General features: G+C 33.2%; 2 protein-coding genes across 2 annotated transcripts; both read left to right on the top strand.

The window, feature by feature from the left end:
* The first annotated feature begins 2,130 nt into the window (after window positions 1–2,130).
* Window positions 2,131–6,913, top strand: LOC145589135 (BAHD acyltransferase DCR-like). Its single transcript, XM_081645693.1, has 3 exons — window positions 2,131–2,162; window positions 2,279–2,324; window positions 6,527–6,913. Exons 1-3 carry the CDS (start codon window positions 2,131–2,133, stop codon window positions 6,911–6,913), a joined length of 465 nt encoding a protein of 154 aa, XP_081501819.1.
* A 4,699-nt stretch (window positions 6,914–11,612) lies between these two features.
* On the top strand, window positions 11,613–13,223 carry LOC145588198 (uncharacterized). Its single transcript, XM_081644844.1, has one exon. It carries the CDS (start codon window positions 11,669–11,671, stop codon window positions 13,061–13,063), a length of 1,395 nt encoding a protein of 464 aa, XP_081500970.1. The 5' UTR covers window positions 11,613–11,668; the 3' UTR covers window positions 13,064–13,223.
* Window positions 13,224–22,910: the final 9,687 nt, after the last annotated feature.

The raw sequence follows: 22,910 nt of genomic DNA, 5'->3' as shown, positions 1-22,910 counted from the left end.
TCCACCTTTTATCCTTTTGTTTCGATAAAATGGATCTTCTTGGACATTTTTACTACTATCATAGACGTATAAAATTGTATTACTTTTTGCTTTATTTTTATTGTTAAATAAGTCATGAGGATAACACAAATTATTACAAGTGAATTGAGAGGTTTGGACCTATAATGTATCGTACTTCTCAGACTCTCAGTGTTAATCACAAAGTCATCAAGACCTTGTTGGTGTTCTTTGCTTCACTTTTTTAATACAATGGAAATTGGCCATTCTCTCACCTACCACAACTTTTGATCTTCTTAACAAATCAAATAATTAATCATACAACTAGCTTAATTGCTGCTAAAACCAAATATGGTGGACTTAAATCATCAACAAATAAAAGTAGTTTCAGAATGTTTCATCAAACCCAAATATGAAGTTGAAGCTTCAAAACAACCACCACTACAAGAATACGCGCGTTTACCGATGGGAAATACCGATGGCCACTAAAATCCATCGGTAAAAATATAATTTACCGATGGTTTTATCAAGCCATCGGTATTTTTTAAAATACCGATGGCCTTACCATCGGTAAATTATTTCCGATGGTTTTCATCCATCGGTAAAATCTAATTTTTTAAAAGAAAATTAATGTTTTTTACCGATGGTTAAAAGCCATCGGTAAAATAAAAATACCGATGGCTTTGACCTATCGGTATTTTACCGATGGCTTTATTGAAGATGAGATACTTCTATGCTTCAAACTGTGAACATGTAAATCTTTTCATGCTTGATAAACCTAGTAGGAACTCGATAATAGGTATATGTATATGTAAGTTCCAAACAGGTTAAGATCGAGAAGCATGAGAATCAAACACATGTTACATTCTCTTTCAACATCAGGTAGATGGTAAGCAACACTAATCCATTGGATCTTAGTGATATGGATATGTTTACCATGTGATATGTAGAGACTAATTGAAAGAGATGTCTTGTTTATAAGTAATGAAAGCAAATGTGCACTTGGTTACTTTTCTTAATAGAAGAGACGATGAATTGTTTGTTGAAAGTCTTTTCTATCACAGGGTAAGTGGCTAAGTGTTCATCATCTATGAGGTTATAGATCTAACAACGGAACCTAGTTCTAGTCATGTTTAGTGTTTGTTGCAGGAACACAGGATTGATAACAAGTTTCCAATTTTGAATCATGAAAGACAAGAAGAGAACAAAGTTATATACTAATGGTCTTTGCAGGTTCTTTGGAATAGTTTTCAATGCCTCTTGCTACATCATCAACAATGAAGCAATACATCTTTGATTAACAAGACACCCTATGTTCCACTTAGGGATGTTTGATGATAGAAGTGCCAAGGCTATTTATCCATAAACGCCAAGAACAGCAAAACATAAAGAGTTTACCCTATCTTGTTTAATGTGCAATAAGTGAACATATTTTGAGACTCACATGTTTGTTCCCATCAGACAGGTGATAAAAGGTGAACTCGCAAGTTCTTGAAGAACTAACTGAGTTCCTAGTAAAGAAATATGTCACTAAGAATAACAGCAAGGGATAGCTACATATGTTGAGGAACTTCGAGATGTTAAGTTCCAACTCATGCAGCAAAGTTTAAAGAACTCAATACAAGAAAGCAAGTTCCAACGAAGTTCCAGAGCTGAGATAATATTTGTTCCGACCAGCAATATCTCAACAAACTATGGAACTAAAGTGTCCTTCATGCATATGTAACCAAGGGGAAAACCTCAACAACCAAGGATCAGAGAAGAGCTCGAGATATCAACCGAAAAAGATGGACTTCATAACTCATAGTTGTATAAAAGATAAGTTTGTTTTTAAGGTAGATGTAAACATATAATTGGTTGTTATCAAGTTAGATGTGCAGCAGGAACTTAATAAGCTTAAAAGGAAGAGGATGCATGTCACATCCTGAACCTATTCTAGAACACCTAAAAAGGATCGGAGATTAAAAAGGGTGTTCTGGAAAAAGCTTGTTGAGTAAGGCACGTGAATAGAACAAGGACAGGTTGGTTCTTAAAGAAACAACCAATACAAAGGTATGTATTGTCTTTAAGGAACTTGTTGCGTGTGTAGCAAGACTTGAAGCAAATTGAATAATATTTGTTCTTGCTGTTTATATGGGATTAGAGTTGTACCACATGGATGTCTTGTATGTCTCGAGATGAATTTTCGTAGACGTCTATGTGGAACATACTCTAGGATAAATCGCTATCCAAGTTCCTTCTTGAAAATTAAGCTTTAAAAGTATCAATTTTTGTTTTCAAGATGGACTGAGTTATTAGTAGTACTTGTGTACATTGATATATCTCTGGTACTACTAACGAGCCATTGTGTATTGGTTTTTGCTAGTTTATGATAAGAAAATATATTTGTAAGAATTAACCACTAACAATGGAACTTGAGTTAGAAGTGGAAGTTCATATTAGATTCGAGATCATCAAGGAATAGAACAACCACTTCAAGAACTCCAAGGTAAGCCATCATATTCAACCAATGCTTTAAAGTTATATTTTTACTGGTAAAAGACTACATAAGATATAAGTTCCTTTTCACATGTCGGCATTAGATGAATTGAATTGATATATCTTTGGTATGAATGCAATATGTGAATTTGTGAATTGATTCTCTTATGATTTGTCTCGACTTATCATATTCTTGTTTATTGCTTAATGGAACAAGACTTGATAAAACATAACATGAGTATAAAGTATTTTTCCCTTAAGGTATGTCAAGTTGGGGTTCCTATGCATGTTAAGCATAAAGTAAAGAATGTGCGCTTATTGTTTATGTGTCACACTTAGTTCGTGTGTTGTAAAAGACATACTCACTTGCCTAAGAGTATTAGAGGTCTCATAATAGAACTATGGGTTCTGTCAAACACGAAGTTCCTAAGTTGCCAAAGGAACAATGGAAGAAACTTTGATGGAACAAGACAGGTAAGTTCCCGGACCGTTTGTAACTCACTTGTTTAAATTTCAGAGGGAACTAACCTATCTTTTAGCCAACTTTCAAGCATCCACGCCATATATCTTCGATCGCAACATTATTCTACAACTCTAAGTTGTGTGTCCGTGTTGCATATACTTTAATTGTCCCATATTCAGAAAATCGAAGATTCTTATTCACCCAATTCAATTTCCTCTTTCCGTTCACACACTTTTACTTCTTATTCTTGATTCCCATGTGCTCTAAGTTTGTTGATCATTTTTTATGATTTGATGAAACATGAAAAATGGTGATTATATTTTGAGGGGGAAGTTGAAGATAAAGAAAGAAGTAAGTACTTGAAAAGGAAGAAGAATGGTACGGGACTCAGGGGGAATAAGGCAGGAACTAAGAAATCAAAATGGTTCAGATCTGGTTGTGGAACTCAAGTGTATGAGTAAGTAATATCTTCATTGATTTAAAAATGTGTTATTCCAGGAAAGTATGCAAAATTTGTATAATGACACCCTTTAAAAAAAATAAATAAAAAAAAATAAAAAAAAAAAGAAAAGAAAAGAAAAAGAAAAGGGTGATCAAATATTTAATTTCCTGGATATCTAAAGATGAAGAATATTGACTTTGATGTGGAGTACTCGTATACTTGGTGAGCTAGTGAAGGAACAACGACAAACGTTGAAGGAACTTGGCTATGATGAAACTGAAATCTATTTAAGTTCCAGTATGCAGAATGTTCCTCAAAAAAGTTGGTGGTTGAAGTAAGGGAATTTGGTTATCAATTGGTAAGATGAATATGTGTTGTGTTTAGCAGGAGTTTCAAGAGTATGAAATGAAGAACTAATGTGGTAAACCTCTTCATCTCAAAAGGTCTAAACGAAGAGCACAAATTCCACCTCATGTTCCCTCTACTTATTTTGTTCCATATGCTTCTTTATATATCCTTTGAGCTTGCGCTTTCATTTGTCTATTCATGTATTCCATTCCTAACTTTTTAGCTCTGATATTTACTTGATTCTTAACCTCTTATTTGTCAAGTTCAATTAAGGGTTTTGAAGTTGGGCCTTTGGATTGTGAGTTGGAAATTAGTGTGAAAATGGTATCCGTGTTTGAAAAGTGAGTACCTTGAGTCTTTTAGGAACAACAAGTGTTTAACCATTATATATTTACTTATTATATGGTGGTAGGTGTGACATATGACTTTAAGTGTGTATAATTTACGAAAAACAAACGTGTGGAACAATACCCTTTTGATAATGACAAAAGGGGGAAGATTATGTATGATGCTTATGGTATGCAGTAATTAAGTCTAAAGTTCTTACATCATGATCGTTGAAAGTATATATATATTGATAATGATGTGTATTGCTAAGTTCCTAACTATGTTAAGTTCCTGTGTATGTTCCTAACTTTGTTAAATGTTATTTCCTTGAAAAACTAAGGGGGAATAAATGTACAACGATTATCCTTTAATATGTGATAAGCATCATTAGTTTGTCATCATCAAAAAGGGGGAAATTGTTGAGCAATTAGGTTTTGATGATTATAAACTAATGATGATTATCTATCTAACGTGTATGTTAAGTTGTGCATAGAAAGAGCAAGTTATGTTTGGAACAGGATACAAGGAACCTGAGCAATGACAAGTATATATATAAGGAACTTGAGCAATATAGGATAAACAATAGAGGACCAAGAACAATGATAAGTGTTACGGTTGATAAGCATGATGATGGCTAAGGAACCATGAAGGTAACTATGTAAATAGGTGTTTACATATGTTAGCTTCACGAGGTAAGTATCCTATACATATATATGTCATGTATGTGTAGAAGTCTTTTAATTTAGTTTAGTTTTCTTTATTGTTTTTATAAATGAAAAAACTAACCTTCTTGAGTTACTTTGTTATCCTCAGAAGTTTGCTCAGTTTGTCATCATTAAAAAGGGGCAACTTGTTGACCCTTATGAGGTTTTGATGATGATGTTAAGAATTGAGCAAACTTCCATTTAATAAGGATTTTCTAGTGTTGTGATGTTTGCAGGTTCAGTAAGCGTTGAGGGCTGAAGTAGGAACTGAAACAAAGGAACTTTAGAAGATCCATGAGGATACAAGTAAAATTAGAAGAAGAGTTCCAGAAATGGAACTTCCAGAAGTTTCTTAACAGGAACTTCAAAACGGGTTGTAACGACCTGGTTCCAGTGTAATGCTGGGGCAAACCCTAAGATCCAGAATATATCAAGACTACAGGATTCCAGAACAAGAGTTTCAGAGAAGCAACATGAAGACAGAGAAATAGAAGTATATTGCTCTAGGATTCATGTAAGTATGTTGGACATAAAAGTCGGTCTGGAACAAGTCTTTATAGAACCAAGGTGAACTCCAAACAGTCAATGAAATTAGAGTAACTGACTTGTCAGGAACTCGGAGACTGTCAGAGTTCAGGAACCTAATAGGAACTTAAGTGTGCACGTTGTTAAAAGTCGGTTTTAATGATATATATATTTACCTTATACGTGCATATCTTTTAGGGATTTGGTTTTACTGAATAAAGATATTTATCTTCTAATAAATCCCTTTTGGAAAAAGATAAATTTTGTTTAAAAAGTATTTTTAAACTAAAAGATAAGATTGAAATAAAATCTGATTTTATGTTAAATTTATCGTGTTATTATTGACAGATTTTATTCTTAACAAAAAGATATATTTTCGGAAAACTTGTTTTTAGAAAATATCTTTTAAACTTATCTTTTCAGAAAATCTATCTTTTTCAAGATGAAATGAATAATTCGAGTGTACTATAAATATGCTCATATGTATTCATTCAAAGTTGAGGCTGACGAAGTGAGGTGGTCGTGCTTAATAGTTTTATCCTTCACCACGAAGCTAAGTCAGTTCTCCTGGTCAAAGTTCCTATCAGGTTTTGGTCACAGTACGTCCAGTGAGTTCCAGACAGGTCTCGAGTGTCCAACATATTAGTTTTATCTCTTTATTCATAGATATGTATTTAGGGATGTTCAATGAGATCTTGTAATGGAAAAAGGGTTTTGAGTGTTTTGTATTTTGGGGTGAGATTGTGAATTCTCTTAAATTCACGCAAGTGATGAGTTTGAAATCTCGTAAAATTCGAGTGGTAGCTGTGAGTGCACAGTGAGTGAAAGGAACCTGAGAGGTGTCTTGGGTCACCTAGGAAGTGTCCTGGGTTAAGGGAGAAAAAGGGTCCTAAGAGGTGTCTTAGGTCTGGTAGGAGGTGTCCTATCATATAGTCAAGTGTCCGTGGTGGAACTTGCGAAGTAAATGTCTGTGTAATAGGTTGTACTAGGAGAGTTGCCTATTATAATGGAATTTGTTTATAAGTCCCAATAGGGTCGAGGTTTTACTTCCAGTTGGGCACTAGATGGTTTCCTCGTAAAACTTGTTGTGTGCTTTAAGTTCCTTTACGTTTTAATTGTTTATTTCCGCTTAAGTTTCGCGATTGGAACCTACTACCATTCACCCCCCCTTGTAGTAGTTCATCTACACTAACACAAGAGTGCTTCAGAAACTACGTTGAAGGATTGCAATGTGCTTGCAAGGTAGGCGACCTACTCGGCCATGGGTTGGGTTCGGCTGCATTGTTGATTCCACGAAGTGTAGAGGCTGTAGATGATAGTAAAATCCGACAACGCCTTTGTAGTTATGTTAAGGCTCCTTTCTTGGCAAAAACAGGCTCTACATATTATGAGCCTAATGGCGTCTTAATAGGCGGGTCTGCTAAATTTGATATGTATGGTCCCGAATTTGGGCTTGGTAAAGCAGTGGCTGTTTTAGCTGGTTACTCTAACAAGGCTGATGGGAAGGTAACCGTGAACCCGGGGCGCGAAGGAGGAGGAAGTGTAGATTTAGAGATATGTCTTAAACTGGAGATAATGAATGCTCTTGAATCTGATGAGGAGTTTATGAGTTTTGTCTCGGCAAAATGATGTACATGGAATTTGATTTCAATTTTTGAATATTCATCTCCCAAAACTTTAATAATTGTAACCATGATTTATTTATTTTTCTTAATTATATTTTTATTTGGAAAGTCAATTATTTTATAAAATTCACTTGAAATAAATCTTAATTTTCTTTCAATATTAGCACTTGGCCATGACCCATCGACTCTATGAGGGTATAATAACAATGTTTTCTTCACAGAGGAAGTTTACAAACAAACAGATTTTAGTCGCCTAATCAAAGTTATTACTGAAATTAAATATTTAAATCTATGCATTAAAGATTTTGCATTAAAGATTTAAATATATGCATTAAAGATTTTGTACAAAATCCGATCCAAGTGCGTTAGATCTAATTATTGAAATTAATTAAATGCGACAACATAATTACATTTTTTGAGTCTGTTTTTCAAGAACTGATACACATGCAACCATTGTATGTTGTCCCTATTTACAACACCATTATAAATTTGACACATCATTAAAAGAGGGGAGAAAATTAGAAGTCAAATATAAATTGTATTCAAATAAAACTTGGGCCTATAATTCTAGCCAATTATAACATGACAAATTAAAGTTGTATATACAGACCATATATAACAATAAACAATTATATTTGTAGCTTTTACAATGTGAAAGGTGTCTTATTAGCTGTGTTCTTGAGTAAATGACTAGCTAGATCTAATAATTTTGTTGTATTATTATGCCGTGTTGATTAGTGTTTTCATATTATTGTACTTAATCATTGTCGGTTGGAAAATTGAGAAACATATAGGTTGATAATTACTAGTAGTATATAAAATGAAAATTTCACAGGGCCTGCTCAATAGCATGAGCTCTTTGAGCGATCGCTCAAGGCCCTCACTTTAAGGGGCCTATATCTATTTTATTTTTCTTTTAAGAAAAAATAATTTATAAAAAATATATAAAAAAAAAATAAATCAAAACAAGGCATAAATTGAAAATTACACAATATTTATTTTAGGAGGTAGCTCAAGATTTTTCTCTAATTCAATCATTTCATTCCCTTCCCAATTTTATGATTATGTTATTAAAACTCTTTACTTAACTTTTGTAAGTTCTTAATTTTTTTTTTTCAAAAAAGTAACATTATGAACTATTAGAGTAAAGGTTAGTCAAGTTGTTAAAATCATTATTGTTAAAAAGAAAAAAAAATAGAAAGAAGAGTTAGCAAAATCTCAAATGACTATCGTGCATTCGTTATTTTGATAAACTTTTTAACATAAAGTTCATGAAAAATGAAAATTTATGGAGGAAGTCCCAATTTATCACATTCATAAACAAACAAAAGTATCCGGAGTCAGTATGGCATTTTCTTATTTATATCAACAACTGTGCCCGCCATATTTATAAAAAAAGTTGTTGATTTGTTTACAGTTTTACCACTTAACAAACAAAATATCTTTATCAAGATGATATACTTGTACTTCTCAGATTTTGTTGATGTATTATTATGAAATACGACTCGATTATTTAGGAGCCCTTGTTTAGTTTTCGCTCCGGTCTCCAAAAATTTCCGAGACGGCACTAAAAATTCAGCACAATTACAAGATGAACCCATGAAATATATCATATTTATTTCATTGTTCTTATAAATTTTATGAACATAGTTTAATTTAGCTTAGCTTTACATGGCAAAAATCAAACTCATTTCAGAATGCTTTGTTAAGCCGAAATATGAGGTTGAAGCTGCTAAACAACCTTATCACTTGTCGCCTAAGGATTTAGCCTTGTTATCACTTGATCCTATACAAAAAGCCAAATGTGAATGTACTGTAGATGAGTTGTTGTGCCACAGTTTGAGTTGGGCTGCAAAGAATTTACAGGAAGCCATTTTAGCCCAAGATGAAAAACGAATACTTGAGTTATGGAACCTACTAAGGCCCTTGAAGTACATCGTTGCACCCAACTAATAATGGGCCAGAAAGTATCATTGTAGGTGGGTCAGGAAGGTTTGATATGTTTGGGCCTGAGTTTGGGCTCGGCCGTGCTTTGGCTATTCGTATGGGCTGCGCAAATTGTAAAGATGCAAAGGTGACTGTAAACCCAGGGTGTGAAGGGGGAGGGAGTATGGATTGGGAAATCTCTTTAAGGCCCCATACTATGGCTGCCCTTGAATCTGATTTCGAGTTTATGAAATTTGTATCACTTTGATGTAATACCGTTACTTTTATGTATTTAAGGTAAGGAGAACGACTCTTATCCTCAGAGTAACACTTTCCTCTCGAAAACTGAATGTATCCAAGTGTATCTACTTATACTCTGTGTTTCTCGGCTCACATTAGTTGCACTATTTGTTTATAGAAACATTATAATTTCTAAATTACTTGCACCACATGTGATTGAGTTATGACAAACTTAAAGAAAAATGTCACCATTTGATTGAGACGGATGAAATACTTATCGGTGCATGCCAGAGTAATAATCCAAATAAATCCACCTAAAACAAGCTAAGTTAAGTACACTTTAACAATTTGAGCTCCACTACCATGGCCGAAATCAAACTCCTCTCAGAAAGTTTTGTTAAACCAAAATATGAAGTTGAAGCTTTAAAACAACCTTTACATTTGTCACCTATTGAATCATTGTGTAGTCGATGGTACCTTTTTCATCCATTTTGTTAGCATGTTATTAGAAACTTTTAGATCACCTATAATCACCTAGAACCGAAAGGAAAGCTTTAACCGCTTGAGTTATCCTTCACTCTCAAGTCCAGAGTCTAGATGATTGTTGTAATTAAGATAAGGATAGAGGAAATTCTTCTACAAATAATTTTTTTTTTTTTATTTTTTGTTTTTGAGAAAGATTCTACAAACGAGTTTTGGTCAAGTAAATGGTTCGCCTTTTGTTTTGATTAGTATATCATCTTTGAAGTTTCCATTTTTAAGACGTGTAAAATTGTGCTACTCTCTCAATTTCCTTTCATTGAATTGTTGTGCTTTACTATAGAAAAGCTAGTGCTCATAGACTCGAAGCAAGTTTTGTTTTGGGGCAAAAATATAGTGAATTGTCTTTTCTAATTTTCACCGAGACCCTACCACTAAAAGAAAAAAAAAAAAAAAAAAAAAAAAAAAAAACAAAACAAAAACAAAAAGGATTTTTGTAGGTGGTATTTATTGTGGTAATAAAAGAAGGGGCAGATTTATATCCTAAATAAAAGCAAGTGTAAAATTTCCTTCTTTTGTATTTTTTACACTATGTATTTACTTTTCTTTGACTAACATTGATGATTTATAGTTAAAAAATATATAATCATATATAATCTTATTAGATTCGTTTCGATTTATACTATTTTAATAATATCAAATGTTTATAATTTTTAGATATTGATAATTAAAGATATTAGTGATTGAAATAACGCATTGATAAGTGTGATAAGAGAAGTGTTGCAAGTAAAAAAAAAAGTAATTCAAGATATTGTACACTATTTACATATTTTACTTCAATTACATACAAGTTTTTTTTTCTTTTTTTTTAAATAAAATTGATTCATAAATAAAGTCATACGACATCTACAAAGAGGTTTAAATCTAATAAATACATAATAATTGAATCAAATAAAAATATTCCGTAAGTAAAGCTACAATCGTTGTTGCAAATCGTACATTCTTCATACCCTTTTTCGTATCGCTGTGACTTACAGCCTTTATCGGCGAGGGGATCTATTGATCTGTTGTAGTCATTTAAAAAATATCCATCTGATTCGCTAGATTGTATTCGAAATATTAACCTCTTTTTCGATCCCGCACAAAATTTTACCCATGAAATAAGTTTATAGCAATCCATGAAATAAAAAAGAAAATCCTCCCTCAAAAGAGAGAAAAAAAACCCGGTCTTTCAAAAGAGCCAAATCCTCCTAAAGAAGAAGAAAAACCCTGTCTTTCGAGCGAGAAATATTCCTCCTAGAAGAGGAAGAATTATTATAAATCTAAAACAATAGAAAAAGCACACAAAAACAAACGATTGAGGTTTCATCCGATAAAAATCGATGGAATCCCCTTCAAAATTTAACAATGGAGGCTAGGGTTTTAGAGAGAGAAGAGGGGAAAGAGAGGCTAGAATTTAATAATGACTATTCTTTCTCAATTGGTTTGACATTACATACAAGTTAAGCATATGAGATCTTATTATATACACTTTAATTACATTTATTTGCTCCTTTCTTTTTAGTTGGCATAACTTAGTTAAAGCGAAAGTTTTATATTATTTGCATCACTTTTATTTTTTTTTGTTAATAAACTCTCTCTATTTCTATCTTATCACATCAGTCCATTTTTTTTAATTTTATTTCTATTATTATTATTATTATTATCTACAAAAATTACCTAGAAGTTTGCAATCTGCAAAAACTGCAAAATGATACAACTAAAGAACAGAAAAAGTATAAGATATTGTTACATTTATTTATTTTTAAATAATTTGTATCAATAAAAAAATTAAAGATAACGACATTACCCAGTATGAACAATTGAAGCTATGCAGTGTAAGCGTGACTTAATAAATGACAAATGTAACAAAAAAAAATGTAACAATCAACTCTCTCTCTCTCTCTCTCTCTCTCTCTCTCTCTCTCTCTCTCTCTCTCTCTCTCTCTATATATATATATATATATATATATATATATAACGGTGCGAAAGTAATTAATAAGCCTAACAAACCCACCAAAAACAAGTACAAGCTATATCAACACTTGAACAATAATTTGTGTTCTCTGCTTCTATGGCTGATATAATACTCATCTCAGAAAGCTTTATCAAACCAAAATATGAAGTTAAAGCTTCAAAATATCCTTACCATTTATCACCTATTGAGATTGCCATGTTATCCATTGATCCCATTCAAAAAGGTCTCCTTTTTACCCATAATAATACAATAACATCTAAAGATCGAACCAAACTAGTCTCTTGCTTGCTAGAGAAGCTCAAACATTCACTCTCAATCGCCCTCGTTCATTTCTATCCATTAGCAGGTCGTCTTGCTACGAGAAAGTTCCCTGACGAGCACGCTTGTTCGATATACGTTGATTGTAACAAAGGCCCCGGAGCAAGGCTCATCCATGCAACCACCCATTTGAAAGAGGTTACAGTTTCTGATATTATATCTTCAACTGATATCAGTAAAATTGTTCATTCTTTCTTTGAACTCGGCGAAGAAATAGTTAATCATGATGGGCATACGAGGGCTTTGTTATCGATCCAGGTTACAGAACTCCTAGATGGGGTGTTTATAGGGTTTACTATGAACCATAGTGTAGTCGATGGTACATCTTTTACCCATTTTGTTAGCACGTTGTCAGAAATTTTTAGATCCGATGATCATGCCACAAAAATATCTCGTGTCCCCATATTTAATGATAAGCCTTGGATAAATAACTATGTTAGTCCGAATGATGCGCTCAAGCTACCCTATCTAGAACCAGCGGAGTTTATAGAATACGGGTATAAGACTGGTCCGTTAAGAGAGCGAATCTTTCACTTCTCGTCTGCATCATTGATTGCACTCAAGGCAAAAGCTAACCAAGAATGTGAAACGCACGCCAGCATATCCACATTTCAAGCATTAAGTGCTCTTGTATGGAGATCCATCACCCGAGCACGAAATTTGTCATTAAATCAATCAATTAGTTGTTCCATTTTAGTCAATGGGAGAAATAGATTGGACCCACCTTTATCAGATGAAAACTTTGGAAACGTTATATCGGTAGCTCAATTTGTTTGTAGCGTGGATGAATTATTGGGCCATGGTTTGGGTTGGGCTTCATTGAATTTGCACAAAACTATTGTGGCCCATGATGGAAAAGCAATACTAGATATGTATAAAGAATTTTCTGATAATCCAGTAGTATTTGGGCGCCAAGCGACATCGGACTTTCATGGGCCGAACCGAGTAATTATAGGAGGGTCAATGAGGTTTGATATGTTTGGGCCTGAATTTGGGTTGGGCCGGGCTGTTGCCGCTCGCATGGGCTATGCAAACAAAGAAGATGGTAAGGTGACTGCAAACCCAGGACGTGAAGGTGGTGGAAGTGTTGATTTGGAAATTTGCCTAAGACCTAGTTTTATGGCTACTCTTGAAACTGATTCAAAATTCATGAATTATGTGTCACTAGATTGAGCAAGTAAGGACTTGTTCTTTTCAACTTATTTCAGATACTTATTACTTATTCCTTAATAAATTCAGATCAGATCAAATCAGACCAGACCTTATGTACCAGACCTTTTCTTCTTTAGTTTGTTTTTTTTTTTTAACAAATCAATTCATTAATAAAAAGTCATCCGGCATCTACAAATGAAATCTACATTAACAAATACATAAAATTGAATCAAATTGGGGTTTCTTTCATCAAAGCTACGATTGTTGAAAAAATCTTGCACTGTGGTACATCTCTCGCACACATCGCTGGAATATACAGCCTTTTTGGAGAGACGATCTAACGATTTGTTGTAGCCGTAAGGATGATTTTCATCTAATTCGCTTGAACGCATTTGAAAACTTGACAACCGTTGCTATCCCGAACAAATCTTTACCAAAGAACTGATAATAGAGAAAAAGATAATTACCTTTTTGATAAACCCTAAAACACAAAGAAACCCTAAACATAAACAAACAACTAAACCAACAAAAAGTAACGACTCCACCATAGGGAGACGGACATATCTACACTTACTCGTGTAGATTTGTTGAAACCTAAATTGCAAAACTAAAGAAAATTTAGTGAAAGGGTCGGAAATAGTCTAATATCTTCGGAAATTGACTATTTCCGACCTAAACAGTCAAGATTTTGGAGAAACCCTAAAAGAGAGGGGGAGAGAAGAGGAGAGGCTAGAGATACAAAAAACAAAAAAAAAAAAAAAAAAAAAAAAAAAAAAAAAAAAAATTATGTTGAGGAATGCTGACATAAGCACAAAAGCAAATACCTTTTTTGAAAAATCGAAAAAAAAATAAAAAATAAAAAATAAAAAATTAACTTAAAATAATTGATTATTGCAATGCAATCAATAATTTGGTAACAATATAAGAAGCGGGAGTTTTCAATTCCCAAACCGAAATAAAGTTTGGTACGTATCAAGAACATACGAGCTCTATTTGTGGCCAACCGGCCATATAATGTTAGTCGACAATAATTTTGAAATCAAGTGGAACCGTGGAAAGTTAATATTGTCGACACTATTGACAGGTTGATTATGACATTAGACTCTCCTTGTTTCAAAGTAATAGGTTAATTTTACTTTTTATTGTTAAATTTTACTTTCGTTGTCCCATAATATATAACACAGTCAACATTGTTAATGCACTAATTTTACCTAATCTTTATATAATTAAATATTGATGAAAATTATATTATAAAATTTTATATTAATACCTATTAAACAATGTATTTTATAATAAAATATGTTTTATTATGTTAGTAAAAAAATTATGGTCAAAGTTAATACATAAATGGTGAAAAAAGTCTTACGTCTCATATATTCTGAAATGGAGGGAGTAATAACTTTTACTTCTTCTATTTTTAGTTTACCCCATATTTTATTTTGATTTTTTTCTTAAAGATCGATTGTCCTTTTTTTTCTAATATTGTAACATGCTCTTATCACTAAACCCATTATAATTCACTCATAATAGTGAAAAATTAAAAATAAGTACACCTTCATTCACTTGTAATTTGATTTAATCCTTAGCTTAATAAAGCACATTTTGCCTATGGAGCAAACAGATATAAATAGAGGGAGAATTAAGTATTCTTTATTAAGTTATTAATGTCAGTGCGTTATTGTTGAATTCATCTCAATGTATACTTTTATAACATCAAATATTTATAATTTTTGTCTATCACAATGATATCAAATTTTATGATTTTTGTCAATAATAAACAATTTGAAGACTATGCAAACTAGAAATGAACACTTCATTTTGAAACGGAGGAAGTATTATTTTCTTGATTAATGGAATGAATTAAATGTTTGCTTCTCAATTTCACAGTTAATGGAAAGCAGCAGTGTGTACTCTAGAAATGTATAAAGATAATACTGTAAATAAAAACATTTTGAATTTGATCTGATCCACCCAAAATGTAATCCTTTTGTAAGGTGAGGAAAAGATGGCCATTTAAAGTTGAAATCTCAAATATATCAATTTGACCTATCATCAGATCAACTAACTGCTTGTTCCATATTGATGCAAGGAGTAAGTTTGAACCACATTATTCTAACGAGTACTTTATTGGAAAAATTGATAGGAATATTATAACCTTTGTCCGATCAACTATTAATAAAACCATCTTTTAATAATCCCCCAATAAAGCGATCATTGCACATAATCTTTCAAAAATAGGATAAAAAACCGGTAATTTGTTGTACACGTGTCACATTATAATTGGGTAGATTTATTTATTTCAATTTTAGCATATTTCTTTTTTAAAAAAGAATTAATTTATAAAAAAATTAATTAAAAGAAATCCTTACCCTCCAGGCTCCAACCACCTCCCCACCCCCTCCAAAATCCGGCAGCAACCACACCACCGCCCAGCCATCAACTACCTCAAAGAGTCACAGCTCCACCTTCTCTCAGCCACACAACTCCAACCTCCACATTTCCACCACCATGCCGCAATCGAACAGCCGCACAAAACCACTCAGCAGCACCGTAAAGCAACCCGCAACCCCTGCTTTCTTTCATGCCCACCATCACCGAGCTAATCTCCACCCCCGTTCTACCTTCACCAACAACAATCGCACACAATCAGCAGCATCAAAAACTCCGACCACCACCAAAGCACACCAACGAAGAAGCTCACAGCAACTTAGACCGCAAAAAAAGAGTAAATCGGAGCCTGCTACCTCTCCTTCCAAAATCCCCTCCTTTCCATCCACCTCTAACCTCTTACCATCCCACCCCCTTCCCCTCCAAAACCCGACCACCTCTTTTTCCTTTGCTGCCCAAACCCCAGCCGAGACCCCTCCAAAATCCGGTGGTGACGGTGTGGGGATTCACGGGAATGGGGGTTCACATAAATGGGACATTTTGTTTTAATTTTTTTTTTCTTTTTTTTAAATTAAAATCAATTTTTTTAAAATTTAAATCTATTTTTTCTAAATAAGAAAAATGTAAAAAAAAAACCAATTACAAAGTGACACGTGTCATACTAACCCATTCAACAAGTTACCAACCAGTTTTGCCCCATTTATTAAAGATAATGTGCAAAGATCGTTTTATTGGCCTGGGGGTTATCAAAAGGTGATTTTATTTATGATGGACCGGATAAAGGTCATAATATTCTTGTCAATTTTTTCTGGAAGATTAAACTACTATTAAAGTACTGATGAGTACTTTAATTCACATCATGATCCTTTTGTATTAAAAATAAACTTTATCAATCAATTATTCCATACATTCATTTTTTTCTTAATTGGTTAACCAAAAATGTCAGTGATTATAAAACGTATTGCATTAAAATAAACCTAAGTGTATAGCATGTACTTGTGTACATAATTTGCCGTTATCCTAAAAATCACACCACTAAGTGTTCACGTTATGACTACTTTTAATTTCGTTTTGTTTTATTAGGTTGATGACATGAGCGCAAACGCAACCCAAACCAAACGTTGAAATATTTTATTACGGTGTACTAGAGGTGGGCAATGTGTCGTGCTGGACCGTTATGGGCCGTGCCTGTTGGTGGCTCGTACCGTGCCGTGCCTGCATCTTGGCGTGTCGTGCCGTGACGGGCCACCATTTAGCACACCCCAACCCACGGCACGGCACAACCCACGTGTCTGACGTGTCAGGCATCGAGCCACCCATAATATTTTAAATTTTTTAAAAAAATTTTGAACAACTTTTTAAATGGATATACTATTTAAATAATTTTATTAATTTATATATATATTTTATTATATTATTATTGTTCTTTTTATTATTCTAATTTTTATTATTATAGTTCCTTATTATTATTTATGTTAATTTATAGTCGTGCTTGGCGTGACGTGCTAGCGAGCCAAACTACCGTGCCGCCCGCGTGTTTGTGCCGTGCTCGTGCTAGATTCTTGAAATCGTGCTCATGGCACGGCCCACGACTGTAATACCTCGTATTTTTATACGTATTTTAATTAAAATAAGTATTTTGAGAAGTATTTAACTAAATTGAAATATTTTATTTAAAGTATTTTAATTATTCATTTTAAGAAGTTTAAAAATATTTTATAAAAGGAAAATTTATTTAATTAATTATTTTATTTAAGTTGGGATTTAATTTAAGAAAGTTTTATTTTAGTAAAGTTTTATTAGGGAAGGGATTAGGAAAGATTAAAAAAAAAAAAAGGAAAGTTTAGGGAGAAGAGTTTCTAGAGAAGGGATATAAATATTCAACATTTGAGACAAATCAAACTTTGCTCAGAGTGGAGAAAACCCAAGGTAAACTTCTTTCTCTTTCTCTTTATTTTTCTTTTTTTTTTCTTTCTCTTTTTCCCCCTTCCCCTTCTCGGCTCCCCCTCACCGCTGACCACCACCGGCAGCGCCAACCGCCGGTAGCAAGCAGCAGCCGTGGTGGCTGTCGCTACCACCCCCTTTTTTCGAACAAAAAAAAAATTTTAAAACTTTGTTTTAAAAACTAGTTTAATCCTAGATCTAATTATTAATTATGAGTTTTGTGATTTGATTTTTGATGTTTGATTATGAGTATTATGTAAATTTATTTTCAGATTTTATTTTTAATTGAAAAGCCCCAATTTTTGAAACCCTAGGTTCTTGAATTATGAATTATTGAAGGATTATGATATATAATGGTTTAAACCTTTGATTAAAGTGTTTTAAGGCTAAATTACAACAAGTTTTCATTAAAATATAATGTTGGAAATTTTGGTAGTACATTAAAAAGCAAGTTTCTTTAAGAAATTTCAATTACCCATTTAAAGTATGATGTTTTAAATATAATTTCAGCTATTTTAATTAAATTATGAGGGGTTTTATAATAGTATATATTGCTGGAAATTTGTGTAGAGAGGATTTTAATACTCTTCTATGATTTTAAATTGTAGGAGACTTCGAAGTGAGTGATTTCTATTACTCGTGGCGATTTTAAGATCGTATACAAGGTACGTTCGCGTACTTAGCATAATTTTATTTGTGTAGTGGCATGCTAAATGTGTTTAATTGATTACAAGTAGTATCATGCTAGATTTGGAATGGAAATTATGATTTGGATGTTATTGGTGATTGAATTATGAAACATGATTTATTTGTGATGGATTAATAGATGGAAAATTATAGTTTGGAATATTGTTTATGAACCACACTTTTATTTATGGCATGTTAGAGAGCATGTTTAATTAAACTAAATGTTTAATTTGGGTTGGAATATTAAAAGGGAATTTTATTATGGTTCATACACTAGGTGAAAAAAGGAAATTGGCACCGGTTCAAAACCCCTCAATGCCACCGGTTTTGAACCGGTGCCAATTATTGCATAAAAAGCCACCGGTTCAAACCGGTGGGAAAACTTGTTATTGGCACTGGTTAACCGGTGCCAAAAATGCCCAAAAAAATTTAATTCATTGTTTTTGGCACTGGTTAACCGGTGCCAAAAGTGCCCAAAAAATTATTATTTTTATTTTTTTTTTTGTCTTTTTCCACTTAAAAATTAAATCGACTAAAATAAATAAGAACATCAAAATATAAATCGAATATAAATCAATATAATCGAAAATTTACAATATATAATTAAAAAAAATTTACAATATAGATCAATAAAATAGATCAATTACAACATATAAATAAAAAAAAATTATAATATAAATAAAAAAAAATTACAATATAAATAAAAAAAAAATTACAACATCAAAATAAAAAAAATCCCCATACAACATCTAAATCAATATTCTTGCATCTTGATTCTTCGAGTTAAGATCTTAATCAATATACCTGCACTAATTAAAAAAAAAAATCGATTAAAATAAATAAACTGCGAAAAAAATAAAAAAAAAACCAGAAAAACCCACAAAAATAGAAACAAAAACCATTGTAAAACCCAGAAATTCAAATCAAACCCAGAAATTCAAATCGAATTCCAAAAAAAAACCTAGAAAAAAAAAACAAACCAGAAATTCAAATCGAATTCAAGAACTTGAAAAAAAAACCAGAAATTGAAATCGAATTCAAGAGCTCGGAAAAAAACCCCCCAGAATTAAAATCGAATTCAAATCGATTAAAATAAAAAAAAGTCGATTAAAATAAAAAAAAAATCGAATTAAAATCGATTAAAAAAACTCAAGAAAAAAAATCGATTCGTGGAGGTCTTGGTGGTGGTGGAAAAGTCGGTGTTGCATGTGTTCGTGGTGGTCTTCGAATGAAAGAGAAGGAGAAGGACACGAGGGAGAAGGAGACGAGGGAGAAGGAGATCGAAGGGAGATGAGGGAGAAGGAGATCGAGATGGGAAAGAGAAGGGAGAACAGGAGACGGGGTGAGCAGGAGAAGGAAAGAGGAGGAGAGGAGAGAGAAAGAGAGCAGCTGAGAAAGAGAGGAGAGTTAGGGTTGGGGGGTATAAATGGGGCGGGTTTTTTTTTTAATTAACAAACCCACCGGTTCACAATGGCACCGGTTCAAACCGGTGGGCTATATGTTTTTGCCACCGGTTTGAACTGAACCGGTGCCATTATTCCTGGTTCATTTACCCGCCCATTTTTTAGCCTATTTTTGCCACCGGTTTGGACTGAACCGGTGGCAATTAAGGGGTGCCTTTTTGCTTTTTTCTATTAGTGATATAATTTTTATTGATGCTTTAAGCATGGAAAAGGAGCTATGTAAGTATCTAAATACACGAGGAATAAATTATATGTTAGTGCCTTAGTGCATTTAAGGTGTTTGTAACACCGATGGATAGGATTTGTGGCGCTTCATGCGTTTAAGGTGTCATTGGCACCGAGGTAGAATTAAAAAGGGTTCAATATTAAATATTATGTGGTCACTAATTATTCAAGAATTAAATTGGTATGTTTGATTGTTTGAATAATTATTGTTGATTGAATGATTATGGTTTGAGAGTCATCACCAAGTTTAATAATATGTAAATAACGTAAAATGAAAGAGATTACGCACCAAAACTTTTGAAACGTATATACCTTGAGTATGAACATATGGGGGGAGTTATGTGACGTTATATTTGATCATAACTTCTACTGGAGTACAGGACGTTGTACATTCCTTTTTTTTATTATTATTATGCCACTACTACAAAATTGCCAATGTAGAACGCCTTAAATAGGCAATATAGGACGCTTTAGAGGCGTCCTTCAACTAGGGTGCCTTGTAAAGTTTATAAGACACCTCTTGGAGGCGTTCTATATTAAATACAATATAGAATGCTTATCATAGATAAGTGTTTCCAATGCTATGTACCAAATAGTTAGAAAACAAGGAAAATGGAATGCTTACCTTGTGATAGGCGTTCCATATGCCTATAAAAAGAGACGCCTTTCTCAAAAACCAGTTCTCTTTTTATCCTCTTTTTTTTAAAAAAAAAATATAAAATGATTTTAAAATATTTATACGGAAGCATTAATTTAGTCTGGATTAACGTATGTAGTAGATTAGATTTTAAGTAAGAAAACGAATGCTTTATTAATTTTAATCGAGAATTTACAAATTGACTAATAATTAAGATTTTAATTCAACTTAATAATAATACATACATAGCAGCACAAAATGAAATCAGATACAAAATCTATATAGTACAATCAAATTTATAGCTTCATTTTAGAACGCTAAAAACAACTCCAATCTCTATAATTATCCCAGTTGATATGACGAAATCAATCTACGTTGTATCGAGCTCCTTTGCTTCAAAACCTTATTATGTAAATCTCTGCAACAAAAAAAAGTGTATTAGATTTCAATGTTTAGCTATACTTGCAGACAGATTCACCAATTTTGAAACAAAAAAAAGTGGTTGAATTTTTTTTTTTTTTTTTTTTGGATGAACAATAGTATAAAACTGTAAAAATTTCATATCCATTTCATACCTAGATTCATCAATTAAACAAAAATTGAATCCCCATTATCCTAAAAATTGAATCCCTATGTACTGATATGATAGAAGTATATACGACAAATAAAAACCAATGAAATTATTACTACCCTTTAAATTATAAAAACAAGAACTAATAAAATTTCAGACCCAAAATTGAATAAAATAAAATAAAGCTCATAACAAGTGTTGATTATCTCCGTACCTCTTGAAACTCGAATTTAATATGCTCTTGTTCAAGTGAGACGATGCAATCTAACAACCCAAGGTGGTGGCTATGCAACGAAGGTAATGGTGATGAAGTTTTTATGGCGGTGGGGTGGCGGTGGTGGCGCTGCTTGTGGTGCTTCGATTTCTCCGGCAAATCCTTATCAGAAGGTGATGTTGTGCTTGCGATGAGATTCTTGGGAATCGCTTGCCACGGCGAAAGAAATTCGAGGGTTTCGATCTGGGCTTGGGAGAATCGGGGTTCACAATTGATTTCGCGGCTCTAATAAAAAGGGGGGGGGGAGAAATAGTTTAAAGAGAAACCTCTGGATTTTGTTGGACATGGAAGAAAGCTTAATTAGAGGGATTTGAGGATGACGGCAAGCGAACAAAATTCCATGGAAGAAAAAGAGTTGTAGAGAAAATGGAGAAAGAGGAGGCGGTAGATCGAAGCTAAGGGGAAATTAGGAGGATTAGGTTTAAACTAGTGGGGTGTGGTTGAAATAAAATAATAATCGACAAATCAAATGGAAACTGTCAACGTAGAACACTGTTCTATAATGTAAATCCATATTTTATTTTAATTATGGTAAATTATATTAAACGGTTCTTAATGAGGGGCGTTCTATTTGATTCAACTTATAAAGCTGTCCTCTATTAAAGGCGTTCTATTTACTTCTAGAGAACGCCTATCTAACTTAACAGTTGTGTATTATGCGTTACTTTTGCCACTTTTGTGGTAGTGTGCGCAGGAATTCCGCCACTTACGAGTGGTTATTGATGCTGGCACGGTTAGCTCCTGTGTCAATAACCTCAATTTATTGGGGGAGGTTAGTGGGGAAACCCGTTCGATGCGTACTCAACGCAAAATAAATTATGTAGTTGTCTAGTGAGAAGTTTTGTTGAATGTTGTATGCTTGAAAAACAGGTGCAATAAGGTAAGTTGTGTGTTGATATGTAATTGCATGTTAGTGTGTTAATTACGCTTATGTACTCAGCTTTGCTGATTGTGTGTTTTGTGTGTTTGTTGGCCTTGTCTTTATCTTGGCCCTATGATGACCCATTTTTAATGGAGAGTAGTGGAAACTAGTAGAGAGAAGCTTTTCAGGTGATGAAGCATATTCATGAATGGGCATGAGTGAATAGCGAATCATGCTAGTTTCTATAAGTATATGATGTGTTTAATGCTTTAATTATTTATGATATTATTATTATGCATGACTAACGCAAAAGTTTTGAAGTTGGTTTGGTTTCAATAAGGGCCTATAATGGATCCAAGTTGTAGGTTGATTTTATTTTACTTCGTTTGACTTTGGTTTTGACTTTACTTTCGTGAGTTGACCTTTTAAGTTGAGTCGTTTTAAATTTATTTTAAAGGAGAGTCTTCCGCTATATATCTTTGATAGTTGCCTTAGCCGTTTTCATGGTGGCGGTAATGTCTTAGATATTCCTATTTAAAGTTTTAAACAAGGCAAAACAGGTATTTTAAAAGAAAGGAATTTCTAGGGTGTTACAACGGCCCACTCCTCGGTCACCGTGCCATGCCGCTGGCGGGCTCGTGCCGTGGCGGGTCGTGGGCCAGCATGGACCATGCCCACCTCTACGGAGTACTTACTTTATTTTTCGGACATGAAGTTTGAGTAGGAATAATAGAGAGTATATCGTATTTTATAATAGAAGTGGAGTAAGTTAAAGAAGTAAAAAAAAAAATTGAAAAAGCAAAAGTGAATACAAGTA

The sequence above is a fragment of the Chenopodium album genome, chromosome 17, assembly GCF_948465745.1.
Source record: "Chenopodium album chromosome 17, dcCheAlbu1.1, whole genome shotgun sequence".
NCBI classification, from domain to species: Eukaryota; Viridiplantae; Streptophyta; class Magnoliopsida; order Caryophyllales; family Amaranthaceae; genus Chenopodium; species Chenopodium album.
This window is presented reverse-complemented; position numbering and strand designations above follow the sequence as displayed.

Coding starts and splice junctions, on each gene's coding strand:
- LOC145588198 (XM_081644844.1), top strand. CDS start 11,669: ATGGCTGATATAATACTCATCTCAGAAAGCTTTATCAAACCAAAATAT.
- LOC145589135 (XM_081645693.1), top strand. CDS start 2,131: ATGGGATTAGAGTTGTACCACATGGATGTCTT. Junction 2,163..2,278: donor TTGTACCACATGGATGTCTT/GTATGTCTCGAG, acceptor TTTGTTTTCAAG/ATGGACTGAGTTATTAGTAG. Junction 2,325..6,526: donor TGTACATTGATATATCTCTG/GTACTACTAACG, acceptor TGTGCTTGCAAG/GTAGGCGACCTACTCGGCCA.